General features: G+C 41.9%; 1 protein-coding gene across 5 annotated transcripts in view; it reads right to left on the bottom strand.

Annotated features, from left to right (window-relative positions):
• Positions 1–11,341, bottom strand: part of grm1a (glutamate receptor, metabotropic 1a) — a 59,082-nt gene extending 47,741 nt beyond the window's left edge. Inside the window, exons 1-3 of one of the 5 annotated variants that reach the window (XM_029732973.1) lie at positions 11,145–11,338; positions 9,413–10,280; positions 5,489–5,741 (exon numbers count right to left, since the gene is read on the bottom strand). In XM_029732973.1, coding sequence (XP_029588833.1) covers positions 5,489–5,741; positions 9,413–10,139 — 980 coding nt within the window. In that variant the 5' untranslated portion in view covers positions 10,140–10,280; positions 11,145–11,338. Of the gene's footprint in view, positions 1–5,488; positions 5,742–9,412; positions 10,302–10,607; positions 11,112–11,144 lie in introns of those variants that run through there. The other 4 variants (XM_029732975.1, XM_029732974.1, XM_029732976.1 and 1 more) reach the window with 4 other exon arrangements.
• Positions 11,342–17,153: the final 5,812 nt, after the last annotated feature.

Genomic DNA, 17,153 nt, shown 5'->3' on the forward strand with positions numbered 1-17,153 from the left:
TGTCAATGATGGTACAGTATCCTTCTTCAGGATTAGCTTCCTGGCAAGACCCACCATCGCTCTATCAATTCTCCCCAATTGATATAGCAACTTCACTCGAAATGTGCACTGCACATGCGTTACATGATCGTAATTTCCGGTGCAGCCTGTCCACCTGAAATGTGAAGCAGCCACTACTGCTGTCAGATGTCTTCATTTTTCAGAAAATAGTGTAAGGTTAATTTTACACTCTGGCATCCAGTCACAATCCCGTGTGCTTTTGCTGGCAACCTGGTAAGTAGCTTGCTAGCTAACAGCCACACCACATATCAAAGGTTATCCGTATCTTTGGTAAACAAAGCCAAAGCAAGATGTAGGCGCACATGTGATGAAGGTTTTCAGGTGACATATATTTCCATTAGTTAAGGTGGTGTATTACATTCCGGCTTTATGTGATGTTGCATAAAGCCAAAAGTAAATCCTTGGTAATGCCTGCCTCCTGAATCCATGTGTTTGAGACAGGGGTGTGTGTGTGTGGGGGGGGGGGGGGGGGTGTGTGTGTGTGGGGGGGGCAGTAACTTTATGACCAAACTTTATCAATGTACCAGCTACAGTCATTTTTCATAATTGGGTCACCCTACTTTGAACGGGTTTCTTCCTAATATCATCCAATTTGATGAAAAACTTTATTTTTGCTGTTCAAGACCTTTACAATCCATGAACAGTTTGATCTGCACCACATGGAGATCTACTGGTAGACAGTTCATTTCCCTGAAATTATTAGGACCAATGTGCGTCCTAGGGCTGAGCTTGAGTATAATTTTCAGCAGTTTGTTTTGGGCCATTTCAAGTTTTTTGTTATGCCACTGAACCATGAGATATAGTCATAGTGGCACTGTATCAGATATGTTGCCAGGGTCCTCATGGTCTCTGTCTCCATGAACATGGCTACCCTTTAGTCAGTTAGCTGCTTAAGGCCTTTTCAACAGTCTCCTTATTCTTATGTGCAACCAAGAGGGCAGATAAAAAAAATGAAGATAAAAAACACAAATAAGTATAAAGAAATTTGCAGGAGTAAACTACCAAGGCTGCCACTAGGCGCCACAGCAACCATGGAACAGCAACTGCTTTTCCTCCATCCCTGCTGTTTAGACATAACAGCCTCCATCTAGATAAGAGGAGGAACAGAAGGGATCTCCAAGAAGATGAACCTGGTGATGGAGCAGTGTTTGAGAAGCATTTGAGAAGAGTTTGGCAAATCCACTGAGAACGGTGCTTACACTGGCTCTGAATCTACTCTCTCCCTATCATTCTGTCTCATCAATGTCCTCCTCCTCAGACACAAGCCTGACAGTCAGAAGGACCAATGCCCTACAACAACCTCCATCCCCAAACATCTTTAAGAAATAGACAGGATCTTGCAATAAAAAAGGTGGCGATGGAAGTGGAGGTCAAGTTTTAGGCATATATTTTGATGACAACAGAGGAGTGTCCTTGTCTTTGAAGGTCTTGATGGTGTAATGTGTGGTTGTCACACTGTGAATGCTGCTCTGCCCTTCTCCCCTATTCTTCTTCTAATGAAGAAGATTACAGCTGGAGTCACTCAGAGTCACCCAGTGTTGACACTAGAGAGCCTCTCAGACACCCATGTCTGTGCCCTCTGCCACAAGGAAGAGCCCACCAGAGGATAGACAGGGGGTGGGGGAAGAGAGCGAGAGAGGCTTTGACTACGTACAGACTTAGTGAGCATAGCCTTGCTATTGAGAAATGTCCCCATAGGCAGACCTGGCTCTCAAGAGAAGACAGGCTATGTGCACACTGCCCACAAAATGAGATGGAAACTGAGCTGCACTTCCTAACCTCCTGCCAAATGTATGACCATATTAGAGACACATATTTCCCTCAGATTACACAGACCCAAAAAGAATTTGAAAACAAATCAAATTTTCCATCAACTTAATTTTCCATCCAATTTACCATATCTACTGGGTGAAATATCACAGTGTGCAATCACAGCAGCAAGATTTGTGACCTGTTGCCACAAGAAAAGGTCAACCAGTGATGAACAAACACCATTGTAAGTACAACCCATATTTATTTGTATTTATTTCCCCTTTTTTACTATTTGCACATCATTACAGCACTGTATATAGACATAATAAAACATTTTAAATGTCTTTATTTTTTTTGAACTTTTGTGAGTGTAATGTTTACTGTACATTTTTTATTGTTCATTTCACTTTTGTTTATTATCTATTTCACTTACTTTGACAATGTAAACATATGTTTCCCATGACAATAAAGCCCCTTGAATCGAAATTAATTTAATTTAATTGAGAGTTTGGAGGGACTGACTCGACTTCAAAGAGCAACTGGAAGCTTTGTTGATGTATTTGTAAAGATAAACAGTAAAAAATAATCAAACAAATCAAGTCTTTCTCTTCATACTGGTATATTGACACAGAACAGTATGTGTTACTGGTAGTTCCTTATTCTATGGATTGTTTTATGTAGTGGATATAGGTGATTATCCTAAATTATATAACGGGTATTCCACAAGTTAACTCCATCTAAATCTATGACGTTGAAATGCCTATTTACTTTGTTCCATCTGATTGCGCAATCCACTGTCTCATCAGCCCAGCTAGGCAATTTACAGTATATACTAGATCTACACTGTAAAAAGCATAATTTTAATTGATACATACAAAGAAATGTCAATAGAAAACATGTTTGAAATGATTGTGTTAGATGTGTAGTTGGCTATCTCTTCTGAACAATGGCTTGGCGAGAGAGCAAATGATCTATGCCAGGCGAAATCGCGCATCATTACCTCCTTGTTATGGATGTCTCCCAAAAAAATTCACTAGAAAACAGTTTAAACCAACGCAAATGCAGCTTCTTTGCTATTATTCTGGCTGCACTGTTTGACGTGACTGTGTTAGCTTCAACGTGATCAAGATAAAGGAGATGATTGTGGACTACAGAAAAAGGAGGACCGAGCACGCCCCCATTGTCATCAATGGGGCTGTAGTGGAGCAGGTTGAGAGCTTCAAGTTCACTTGGCGTTCACATCATCAACAAACTAACATGGTCCAAGCACACCAAGACGGTCGTGAAGAGGGCAGAACAAAACCTATTCCCCCTCAGAAGACTGAAAAGATTTGGCATGGGTCCTCAGATACTCAAAAGGTTCTACAGCTGCACCATCGAGAGCATCCTGACGGGTTGCATCACTGCCTGGTATGGCAACTGCTCGGCCTCCAACCACAAGGCACTATAGAGGGTAGTGCATACGGCCCAGTACATCACTGGGGCCAAGCTTCCTGCCATCCAGGACCTCTATACCAGGCGGTGCAAGAGGAGGGCCCTAAAAATTGTCAAAGACTCCAGCCACCCTAGTCATAGACTGTTCTCTCTGCTACAAGCGGTACAGGAGCGCCAAGTCTAGGTCCAAGAGGCTTCTAAAGAGCTTCTACCCCCAAGCCATAAGACTCCTGAACATCTAATCAAATGGCTACCCAGACTATTTGCATTGCCTCCCCCCATCTTTTATGCTGCTGCTACTCTCTGTTATTATCTATGCATAGTCACTTTAATAACTCTACCTACATGTACATATTACCTCAATTACCTCGACTAACCGGTGCCTCCACACATTGACTCTGTACCGGTACCCCCTGTATATAGCCTCGCTATTGTTATTTTACTGCTGCTCTTTAATCATTTGTTACTTTAATTTCTTTCTTTTTTTTTGTATTTTTCTTAAAATTGCGTTGTTGGTTAAGGGCTTGTAAGTAAGCATTTCACTGTATGGTTGTATTCGGCGCATGTGACAAATACAATTTGATTTGATTTATTCACACCCCTGAGTCGATACTTTGTTGAAGCACCTTTGCCCCCGATTACAGCTGTGAGTCTTTCTGGGTAAGTCTCTTAGAGCCTTCCACAGGTGGATTGTGCAACATTTGTCCATTATTCTTTTCAAAATTCTTCAAGCTCTGTCAAATTGGTTCATTGCTAGACAACCATTTTCAGGTCTTGCTATAGATTTGCAGGTAGATTTAAGTCAAAACTGTAACTCGGCCACTCAGGAAAATGTATTTGGTAATTCACTTGGTAAGCAACTCCAGTGTATATTTGGCCTTGTGTTTTAGGTTAGTGTCCTGCTGAAAGGTGAATTCATCTCCCAGTGGAAAGCAGACTGAACCAGTTTTTCCTCTGTCAATTAGATTAGTACTGTGGAGTAACTACAATGTTGTTGATCCATCCTCAGTTTTTTCATATCACAGCCATTAAACTCTGCAACTGTTTTAAAGTCACAATTGGCCTCATGGTGAAATCCCTGAACGGTGTCCTTCCTCTCTGACAACTGAGTTAGGAAGAACGCCTGTATCTTTGTAGTGACTGGGTGTATTGATACACCATCCAAAGTGTAATGAAGAACTTCACCATGCTTATTTTTTTACCCATCTACCAATATGTGCCCTTCTTTGCGATGCATTGAAAACCTCCCTGGTCTTTGTCATTGAATCTGTGTTTGAAATTCACTGCTCGACTGAGGCACCTTACAGATAATTGTATATGTGGGGTATAGAGATGAGGTAGTCATTCAAAAATCATGTTAAACACTATTATTGCACATAGAGTGAGTCCATGCAACTTATTATGTGACTCGTTAAGCACATTGTTACTCCTGAACTTATTTAGGTTTGCCATAACAAAGGTGTTGAATCAAGACATTTCAGCTTTACATTTTTTATTAATAATAATAAAAAATGAAAAACATAATTCCAATTTGACATTATGGGGTATGTGTGTATGCAAATGACAAAAAAAACATCTTAATGTAATCGATTTTAAATTCAGGCTGTAACACAACAAAATGTGGAAAAAGTCCAAAGACGTGCCATGATTGGGTCGCGTCCATAGATTTAGAACAAAAAGACTGGGTTGCGTCTCTGGAAACCTGGACCGATAGAACGAACGACCAGCCGGCTTGGGTAGCAACCCTAGATTTGTGTCTGGACTATATCTCGTGGAATGATGAAATAGTATGAATAAATTCATCAAAATCATTTTTTTAATGAAAATATGTCAATCATTATTTGAATACGATGGTAACCCTTATAAAAGTGATATTGCCCTAGAAGCCGGTGTTTGGAGGATATATTGGCACGGTTCGCCAGCCATCGACCACACATGCCAATAAAGTTGTATTGAATATCCTCCAAACACCGGCTTCTCAGGAATTATCAAGGTCTACAGAATCTACACCCTGACACAGCATCATATAAGCAGTTTTATATCTGTGACAGAGATACAAATTATTCATTACCGGTGACCATTTCTCACTGGAAATAGTGGTATCTGCTCCAATTCCACTTAGTTGCCTTGGTGACATGTGTGTCGGGAAGCAGGCAGCACAAAATCACCCTGCACCCGCCGTTGAATACAAGACAAAAACCCCATTACCCCAAAATAAGTACCTTACAGCCATGTGCCTTACCTGCCAATGAGGAGGAACTCTCCTCCAGCCACACCCAGACGTCTCATGGCCATGAGGAGGCCGCGCACTGTCATGCCCTCGCAGAAACACACCACCACGCGGGCCTTGGGCAGACGTTCACGGAGTTTCTTAAGCAGGCGGTCAAAGTGCTTCTCCCCAGCGTTGCTGTAGATCTTGTCAGAGTGGGCGATGCACAGACCCTCCTGGGAGGCCAGCTCCTTGAAGGCTTCCATGCCACTCTCCCCGTAGTTTCCTATGGTGGAGGGATGAACAGATGGGTTAATCACCACTTGACACACAAAATGACTGACGAGGAGTCACCATTTTGGAGCAGGAAAAGGAAAAACATCCTCGTCATTGATCTACAATGGAGGTTTTGTCATTATAGAAAACAAAACCTACATAAAAAGTCACCATTGAGGAATGGGGAACAGTCGTAGCACAGAATCATCATGAGAACGAATATAGTCTATGAGCATTACTTTTCATTTCAACCAAGCCTCTCAATCTATTTCACTGAGTTGTAGCTAAGTGTCTATACTTTTCATTTCTCTATATACTTCATCAAGGCCCTGCAGGCTGACAGTGACTGGATTCAGCCACACTAAAGCGAAAAACTCACCAGAAACGGACGAGCGGAGCAAGCAGAGCGAGGTGGGTGGAAAGGATGGGACAGGCAGAGAGAGCAGTGACTGTATGTTAGCAGGATAGTCCATATCTCCAATCATCTTTGCTGATAGCGATGTTGTGTTTCCATAAGTGGATGATTTGGTCTTACTTAGCATTTATTGGTAAAGCTTCAACCCTTAGCTAGCTCTTCCAATTAAAATAAGCTCGAAAAAAGTGAATGATATTTTATTTTTATTTTGTGTGACTAGTGCCGGCAATAAAACGCCAAAATAGAGACAAGTTCTAATTGAGCAAGGCGTCAATGAGGACAACCTGCCCGCCAGGCTTCGGTTGGGTCATTATAATTCATCAACAATGCATTCTAAAATAAATCACACACACACGCCTCACACACTCGCCTTTCGGGAGTTTAGGCTAAAACAACTGTCGTAGTCTGATGACTGTGACACGTCAGGCTGTGAACGACTGTGACTGTGCTGCAGTCCATATCCATCCTCTGATATAACCAGATAAATAGGGAGTCAAGTGGCTACTGATCGCAATCAGGGATGCTGAATGGGGTAGAGGGCTGCTATATTTGCCTATGATGACATCCTAATCAAGCTCTGCAAAGCTGTCTTATTTTACATGTGTAGCCTTTATTTAACTAGGCAAGTCAGTTAAGAACAAATTCTTATTTACAATGACTGCCTACACCAACGTACATACATAGGCTGCGTCTGAAATTGCATCATATTCCCTATGTAGTGCACTATAGAGGATATGGTGCCATTTTGGACACAGCCCTAGTTGTGCACAGAGGACGCTATTTTATTGTGTATATTCAAAGTGCTGGCTTCAATCAAAGATGTTGTCTGCAATGTTAATGCAGTGCTTTCATGGCCCTTACACACACCTGTCTCATTCTGAAAAATTGAGGCATCTTCCTGAGCACATTGTGCTCTTTTGACAGTATGATTGTGCTTGACAAGGGAAAATAGGTCTGAATTGGCAGCACACTAATGCATTACCCTAGGGATGCTATTAGACTGGGCCACAATTGTTGTTTTCCAACATAGCCTTTGATGATATTTTGAATTGCCTCGTTTTATTTTCCTGATGGCAAATGGGAATCATGATATACAATTATTTTTCTCTTTCGATTGAGGTTGGAGGGAGGGATGGATGGATGAAAGCAGGCGGAGGTATATTGACACCCGTTCACTGAAACGATTTATGTTAATCTAGCCAGGTAATTTATGCAATCGCAGATCCTTAGCTGTTGCTATGGGCAACATGCTGCATTTTTACTTGTCTTAGGTGGTGGAGAGAGATGGCTGCATGGGGAGGTGCTATCTGTCGTTGTGACTGCTGTTTAAGGCTATCTGAACAGGTAAATTCATTTTATGGTTGATCAATTCTAAACCCCTTCAATTCAAAGGATTTCAATTTAAAGATTTCAGTCTAGCAAGAGACATTTTAATCACATTTTTCATATCAATTAACACATTCACTACATTTTTTAACTCACAGCCCCCACAATTTTCACAACAACCATTCCTAAAAGTGCAGAAAATACGATTTATCTTACCATACACTCAATATTATACCTAGCAGGCATGGTGAAGGTCAGATCCCTAGCACCCCCTAGCTGTGCTTCATGGCACTTCACCTCCACTCTCTCCTGGCTCTGCCTGCATGCCCTTCAACCTGACCGTGACCCCTGAACTTTTGTGATTCCCCTACTGGTTTCTAGGCTCTGCCTTTACAAGGTGATCCAGAGTTCAACCCTCCCTTGTCTATCACATATCCCTCTAACAACTCCCAGAATTCATCAGTGGCCACTACAGAGCAGAGATGCACTCTGCCTTTCAATCATTACCTGATCACTCCATTGGTTACATTTCACTGAGGTTTAGGCTGAGGAGTCTCGGCTAATGGCAGAGATTTACATGTAACTAGAATTTATCCATCTTCACATTTAATTTTGTCCTCTCCCAATTACAGTTGTGGTAAAACTGGTGAAAGAGTTTTATGTGATTCAAGCTTAAGCGGTGTGTGTCTGCATTGTGGAGGACTACTGGTATATGAACCATTTCAGCACCATGGACAGCGCACTGATAAACTCCACCGATAACGCATTCAGACCGGTGCTGCTGAGAAGCTATTGCGATGTGCTGATATTTCCAACATTGAGTGGCATTGCCAGAAGTGCTTAGAAATCCCTCACAACCATGAGTTAAATATGATGGAAATGCACTCAACACAGTAATTCCTCTACATCTGAATAGAAATAACACACTTGGGAGTTTATTTCTATCGATATCCATAACAGGGGGAGACGTTTGGAGGTATTGATTACACCCATAGAATTAGAATTACTAGAGCAGACATTTCTTTCAAGTGTTATGTAAATGGGTGTACCAGACGGATTCTATTTATATGATTCCTCTCATAGAGATACATTACCTGTAACCCCAGCCTGATAGTACGCCACACAGCACAAGAACAGCAAATGCAGGGGGGAAACAGTCCATTAGTGCCCCTGTTAAATATGGATAGGCTGGTTGATTAATTAAGACATGCTTAGAAATGCAAATAATGAAGATGATGGAGCCCGCCTGTTATTTTCTAATGGAATAGAATTAGCATCAAATTAAACATCCTGGGAGATGGAGAGAGAAGGAGAGAGAGGGAGAGAGAAGGAGAGAGAGAGAGAGAGCAGTGCTGACTGATCTAATCTATCTAGCGTCCAATCTAATTGTCTCTAATATAAATAGATCCAAATAAACACCAAAATGCATTTTCAGTCAGAGAACATTGACAACAATAAGATTGAATTGTGGCTTGAGAGATTGGATGCGTTGCTGGAGTGTGGATGTGATAAAAGGCAGAAGAACAGATTGTTGTGACATACATCCAATATAGGTCACAACCCCATACTTTACCTGGGGTGTGTGTATGGATAGTTATATTGCACAGGATGTATAGGTTTGTTTGGAGAGAGGGAATTCCAATATTACAGTTTCCCTTCAACGCAATGCACACAGAAGTACACACAGGGAGGACACAAAGTTAGGAGCAAGTGCTTAACTGTTTACAAACCACGCTCACAATCCACCACCATATTCCATAGCTAGGCCTATTTATCATAATCCCAGTTTTCTCAACCTCAAACCCGAACAGAGACAGGACAAAATCAATTTGACAGCATGTGCAAAACCTCTCCAAATCCGTGCTAGTCCAACTATGCCTACTTGGTCTAATCCTATCCTAGAAGTTGAACCCCTGTTTTGAGTGAGTTGAGTGACTCACCCTCTGTGTGCACCGCAGACACATAGGTCCAGTTGTAGCGCTTGACTATGTCCAGCATGGCCCGGGCCTGGAGCGTGTCAGAGGGTACTACCCGCAGGAAGTACTTAAAGAGCGTCTTGTCACTCAGGTCGATACTGGTCGCGGAATAAGCAATCTGGGGGATGTTGAAGAGCTGCAGCAGGTTCTGCACCTGGATAGCCACGGAGCTTGAGCCCGGCCCAATCACCCCAGCAATGGGCTTCTTGGAGGGCGGGGGCTGGTTAGATGGCGTCCCGTCGATGCACCACTTGGAGCCGTCCTTGTCGTCCCGGATGGAGATGAGGGAATCCCGGATGAACTCGATGCTCTGCTCCAGGGCCACAGAGGAGTGCCAGCAGGAGTCCCGGATCTCACAGCCCAGGCTGATGTTGGGGAGCAGGAAAGGGTCGGCGTTGATCCGGTCCAGGGTGTGGAACATGGCCTCCACCCGCTGGATGCCATACTGCTCACGGACATCCCCGCACTTTCGGTCCGCCACTTTTTCGGCGGACGGCTGGTGGTGGACGGAGAAGAGGGCCCCGATTATTACGTCTCCATCCATCCGGGCCACGGAGCGGGGAGTGGCCCGCGGGACCGCCGATCGCTCAAAGATGCTGCTTTTGTAGGACAGCACGAGTACATCAAAGAATAGTGTCGGGAGACACAGGAGCATGAGGAAAGCCATCTTTACGCTTGCCATGTCCCGCATCACGTGAGCGGTGCCAGCTACGCGGGCATACTATCTACTCCTGGCAGTTGAGCAGGAAGGTTTGCTGTCTCTCAGTATATCCACGTTTAACCCAGTGACCATGATTTGCGAACACAGCGCCCTGAGCATATCCAAACACACCTGGAGAGAGATCAAAACACACTGTCATAAAATATTAAACAAGAGTGTGAAGGCAGCAACAGATATGCAACGTTTCAGTTATCATATCAGTTATCTACATTACATTGGTTTGAAAATAATGGTGGCCCTCACAATGAACAGGAGGATATTCTTGGATTGATGAGGTTCATAGCCTATTAGCCAACACACCATTCCTTCTAGAAATAAGGCTAATTAATACCTTACCCCTTTGCAAACTATACACACTATCATTAATCCCACAAGGGTCAATTATGTTATTTTAAATGATGTTATCCCCCCCTCCAGAGATAATGGCATCGCTCCCACCGTCCATTGAGAAACCCGAGCTGCCGAGAAGCCCATTTCAGCACCCTGGAGAGCTCACTAACTCAGCCGATTACTGAGGAAACGCCTTCGTACAGGTAGGTGCTACTGATAAACTATGTAGGGTACTGGAGCTATGTGCTGATATTTCCACGGTCGTGAAAGGATCTCATTGAGTTCCTAAACCAATCAATGGCAAAGTATATTAATTCCATTAAACACGACTGAACAAATCCGTGATACCCAGTCTGATGACATGGAGCTTTGAACATATTTGAGCATAAATCGAATTTCCAAAACATTGTATCTTGTCATGCTCTGTAAGATCCAATGCGCAGCATGCAATATTTTCCACCCTCAACTATTCGAATTCATCGCTCACACCCCTCAGTGGCCTGAATCAAAACATTCAATAAAATGCCATTATCGAAAAAGGATGATTACAAGGTAATCCGTGTCACGAGCATATCAAAACCGACACATGCTCTAGCGTTCACATCTCTTCTCTCAAATGAATTCGGGGAAGAACTTCTGACGTACCTGAATCTGCGAGACATATCGCGTGCCATGCTCCGTCTCCTGTGCCGCGTGGTCCTTGGCTGTGATAGTTGAGTTTGTATCGCTCGAGCGGACGTTTTTTTTTTTAAATCTCCTCCAGCGAGATCACGAGAACCCCCACCCCTCCTTGTCTTCTTCTCATTTCTCTCTCTGCCAGTTTGTTACCACATTTCAAAATCCGGGTCATAAAAGCTGCAGTCTTAATAGCGCAAAATTGTAGGCGTTTAAAACCCCACTACAGGTAACTTATTATTAGTCTTGTCATTCTTCATGCGAGGGTTAATCAGCCTGAACCTGAGTGGTGCAGCATTGGAGAGTTAAGCAGTGCGCAAGCCGCTTAGACAGCTGATATAGATGGTGTTTGTCTACAGAATTGTGACCCGGTCCATTACCCCATGCCTCAACTGGACCGTCTCACAGCAACAACACTCAGTGTGAGAATACATTGATTTCTTTTGTCAATGGTTGACCAGATAATGGAGGAATCATCAATCAAATGTTACTTTTCTTATTAAGGAATGAGAGTCCAACATTGTACTAGTCCTGGTCTACCCTAGCTAATCTGTCTATATGCTATATGTCTTCTGATCCAATATCTGACCTCTAAATTCGGATGGATGCCAGATATACCGACTGGCCTGTCTGACTTAAATACAAATAGTGATCGTTTAACGAAGCACCTCAATGGTAGAAAAACCTATAGTTGAAGTTGAAGACCTTACTTGTAAGCCTAACGTAAAAGATGTAAATTGAGTTAATTGCCGAAGGTCAACAGTCTTAGTCTTCCAAATCGTGGAGAGGTGCTTTGTTTAGAATTGGGTCATTTCTGTGCTATATTCTCTGTGCCATATTCTCTTCACCAAGAAATGGGTTTGGGCGACATATATCAAACAGCGTTAGGAAAAACAAGAAAAACGAAGAAGGAGTCCACAAGGCTAGAGAGGGCTGCGTTGCTTGGGCACGCCGGGAGCCAGCAGCAGCAGGCGTTTAATAAGTAAACAACCGGCGAGCGCACTAGGACATATCTTCCTGACACGCGCCCTGTGGAGTGTGAACATGGAGAGCAAGCGTAATTATGTGTGTGTGTGTGTCTGAGAGAGTGATAGATAGAATCGAGATGAAAAAATCTCTCTCACACTCACACATACACCATTACACACACACACAGTCACTTATTAGAAACGGATGTCATTTGGTGTTATCCTATATGTAGCTTACCTCTTTGATAGCCTGCTGAGAAGAGTCAACGGGATTTAAGAGATTGGAGGCTATAGAAAATGGTACCCGAACGCCATGAGAAGCGTGACCATAGACCAGACAGAACCATCAGAAAACGCACAAAAATAACGTTATTAGTCACTATCACGCAGTCAGTGGTGGAAAAAGTACTACATTCTCATACTTGAGTAAAAGTAAAGATACCTTAATAGAAAATGACTCAAGTAAAAGTGGGTCACCCAGTAAAATACTACTTGAGTAAATGTCTAAAAGTATTTGATTTTAAATATACTTAAGTATCAAAAGTAAATGTAGTTGCTAAAATATACTTCAGTATTAAAAGTAAAAGTAAATTATAATTTAAAATTCATTATATTAAGCAAACCAGACGGCACAATTTTTTTAATTTATTTTTTTAAAATTTACGGATAGCCAGGGTAACGCTCCAACACAGACATAATTTAAAAACAAAGCATTTGTGTTTAGTCAGTCCACCAGATGAGAGGCATTAGGGATGACGAGGGATGTTCTCTTGATAACTGTGCGAATTGAACCATTTTCTGTCCTGCTAAGCATTCATAATGTAACGAGTACTTTTGGGTGTCAGGGAAAATGTATGGAGTAAAAAGTACATAATTCTTTTAAGGAATGTAGTGAAGTTAAAGTAGTCAAAAATATAAATAGTAAAGTAAAGTACAGATACCCCCAAAAACGACTTAAGTAGTACTTTAAAGTATTTTTCGTAAGTACTTTACACCACTGCACACAGTGACTGTCCCCCTCAACCATATCCCGTTAGCCTAACAGTCAAGACAGCATGAGTCACTTTAGATGAACCACAGAGCAATGTGGACCTAGCACAACACCCCTCAATCAGAAATCAATTGACATTGTCTTGAATTCATTTTTTGTGTTACAGCCTGAATTCAAAATGGATTAAATATATTTTTTCTCTCACAAATCTGCACACACTACCGCACAATAACAAAGTGAAAACATGTTTTTAGACATTTTTGAAAATTTCTTGAAAATGAAATATAGAAATACATACAAAAGTATGTGGACACCCCTTCAAATTCGTGGATTCGTCTATTTCAGCCACACCCGTTGCTGACAGGTGTATAAAATCGCGCACACAGCCATGCAATCTGCATAAACAAACATTGGCAGTAGAATGGCCTTACTGAAGAGCTCAGTGACTTTCAACATGGCAATGTATATTCCTTTTATTAGACACTACTAAAACAAATCCTTGATACCCAGTCATACAGAAATGGTTTGACGAGATTGGTGTGGAAGAACTTGACTGGCCTGCACAGAGCCCTGACCTCAATCCCATCAAACACCTTTGGGATTAATTGGAACGCTGACCGCAAGCCAGGCCTAATTACCCAACATCAGTGCCTGACATCACTAATGCTCTTGTGGCTGAATGGAAGCAAGTTCCGCAGCAATGTTTCAACATCTAGTGGAAAGACTTCCCAGAAGAGTCGGGGCTGTTATAGCAGCAAAGGGGGGACCAACTCCTTTTTAATGCCCATGACTTTGGAATGAGATGCTCGACGAGCAGGTGTCCACATACTTTAGGTCCTGTAGTGTATCTCATTTACATAAGTATTCACACCTCTTGGTCAATACATGTTAGAATTTCCTTGGCAGCGATTACAGCTGTGAGTCTTTCTTGGTAAATCTCTAAGAGATTTGCACACCTGGATTGTACAATATTTTCCCATTATTCTTTAAAATAATGATTCAAGCTCTGTCACGTTTGTTGTTGATCATTGCTAGACAACCATTTTCAGGTCTTGCAATAGATTTTCAAGCAGATTTAAATCAAAACTGTAACTCGGCCACTCTGGAACATTAATTGTCTTCTTGGTAAGCAATTCCAGTGTAGATGTGGCCTTGTGTTTAAGGTTATTGTCCTGCTGAAAGGTGAATTCATCTCCCAGTGTCTGGTGGAAAGAAGACTGAACCAGATTTTCCTCTAGGAGTTTGCCTCTGCTCAGCTCCATTCTGTTTATTTTTTTATCCTGAAAAACTCCCCGATTACAAGCATACCCATAACATGATACAGCCACCACTATGCTTGAAAATATGGAGAGTGGTACTCAGTAATGTGTTGCATTGAATTTGCTCCAAACAGGACAAAAAGTTAATTGCTTTGCTACATTTTTTTTTGTTATACTTTAGTGCCTTGTTGCAAACAGGATGCATGTTTTGGAATATTTGTATTATGTACCTTCCTTTCACTCTGTCAATTAGGTTAGTATTGTGGATTAACTACAATGTTGCTGATCCAGCCTCAGTTTTTCCTATCACAGCCATTCAACTGAAATCCCTAAGCGGTTTCCTTCCTCTCTGACAACAAAGTTAGGAAGGACGCCTGTATCTTTGTAGTGACTGGGTTTATTGAAACACCATCCAAAGTGTAATTAATAACTTCATCATTCTCAAAAAGAATATTCAATGTCTACCATTTTTTACCCATCTACCAATAAGTGCCCTTTTTTGCAATGCATTGGAAAAGCTCCCTGGTCTTTCTCGTTGAATCTGTGTTTGAAATTCACTGCTCAACAGAGGGACCTTACATATAATTGTATGTGTAGGGTACAGAGATGAGGTATTCATTCAAAAATCATGTTAAACACTATTATTGCACATAGAGTAAGTCTATGCAACTTATTATGTGACTCGTTAAGCACATTTTTACTCCTGAACTGATATAGGCCTGCCATAACAAAGGGGTTGAATACTTATTGACTCAAGACATTTCCACTTCTTATTTTAAATGAATTTGTAAAAAAAAATCTAAAAACCTAATTCCACTTTGACATTATGGGCTATTGTGTGTAGGCCAGTGACAAACAAATCTCAATTTCATCCATTTTAAATTCAGGCTGTAACACAACAAAATGTGGAAAAAGTCAAGGCACAAAAAACCCTACTCTTATCCACAGATTCAAATTAGTTTCAGGCATCATAAATTGGTCATGGCCAGATTTGACTCTTAGTAGCAGGTTAGGAGAATTTATGCAGAAAGTTAGAAGAATTTACATAGCAGGTTAGGAGAATTAGGTTAAGGTTTGATGTTAATTTGGCAAAAGCGGGATCCCTTTTATCCATGACCTCATGTGAAATGGACAATTTCAGCGCCAACAGCAGCTACTTCAATATACTTATTTTTGAAAGCAACATACTGCCCTCTAGTGTTCGACAAATAACGCTCTAAACGTCTGAGAGCAGACTTGCTTATGACACAATTTCGCCCTCTTGTGGTTATATCAATACTATGCATGCCACTCTCTTGGCTGAGACTAACTGCCCACTTTTGGTTTTTATAAGAAACATGAATGTGTTGGACATACCAAATTCTTTGCATAGATAACTCATTACACAGCACTGACACACACCCTTACCACACCAGACATGCCACCAGGGGTCTTTTCACAGTCCCCAGGTCCAGAACAAATTCAAGGAAACAGTATTACACAGTTATGATTGCATGGAACTCCCTTCCATCTCATATTGTGCAAGTGAACAGCAAACCTGGTATCAAAAAACAAATAAAGCAACACCTTATGGCAAAACGCCTCACCCCATCGCATGTGACCTACTTGATGTGTGTAAAGTATGTAGACATACCTACACTATGTGCAACTGATAGATGGACACACACACACACTACATGTTAATGTTTTTAAATGGATATAAATTGTAAAGTATTTCATCTGTAATGTCTTTTTCGTTGTGTCCGACCCCAGTAAAACTAGCTGTCGCAATTGGCGTTGACTAATGGGGATCCTAATCAAATCAAAATAGCTTCAACCAGGCGTTTGGCCTACACACACAGACACTGATACAAAGTCATCATAGGTCTCACAATTTGACAGGTGTTTAGCCTAAATAATAAATGTCATGAAAATGTACACATTTTTACTGATAAAGAAAAATGCCTAATCATCAAATAGGCTACAGTCAGATAGCTTCAGCTATTCATTATGAAAAAGTACTCTGGGTCTATGTTTTGCCTCAACCAAGTTTACGAACTAGGCTAACTTTTAATAGGCTACTTTAACTTTTAGCCTACAGTGAAAAAATGTGGTTCTCGGTCGCCAATGAAGATGCCGACTGAGTGAGTCTACAACCCACGGGAGCATCCCACGCAGACCCCAGACAGATGCGACCCGGTCACCCGTATCCCGGGGCTTCTCTGAGCTTGATATGTTTGAGTTATGAGTCAGGTCCGCCCTGCGCTCCACAACACAAAAAAACTTTTATGGAGACTAGACACTATGACACTGCCACCGCTGCTGCCCTAGGGTCGTAAGAGCTGATATTGATCCAGACTAACAGCGACATTTTGAGGGATAGGGAGGGAGACATCGTGGAGTAGGTGCTTGGGGGGACCTCAGTGTTTTTCGTTTCGAGTTCCTTTGAGGTTAAAAGATGACGTAGTCCTGATACAGCTCCTATTATTAAGAACGGTCCCCCTGAAAATTACCCTATTATAGCTTACATGCGGTCTCTGCAACATAGGGGCAAATGTCCAAGGAAAATAGCTTAGACTGTCTACGTCAAGTGAACGAAACTGTGAGGTTATGTCGTCTTCTTGCCTTGCCTTCTTTTTCTGTGGCCTGAAAAGGCTATTGTTTTATCCCTCTAAATAATTGATGTCACTATCTAGACCCGACTTGCGACAAATGGTCTGATCTCAAAACGAGTCATAGGCTATGTTGCCGTTTTATGTCCTGGTGTGAAGTGAAGGCCTAT

This window comes from Salmo trutta, chromosome 35, assembly GCF_901001165.1.
Source record: "Salmo trutta chromosome 35, fSalTru1.1, whole genome shotgun sequence".
Taxonomy (NCBI): Eukaryota; Metazoa; Chordata; class Actinopteri; order Salmoniformes; family Salmonidae; genus Salmo; species Salmo trutta.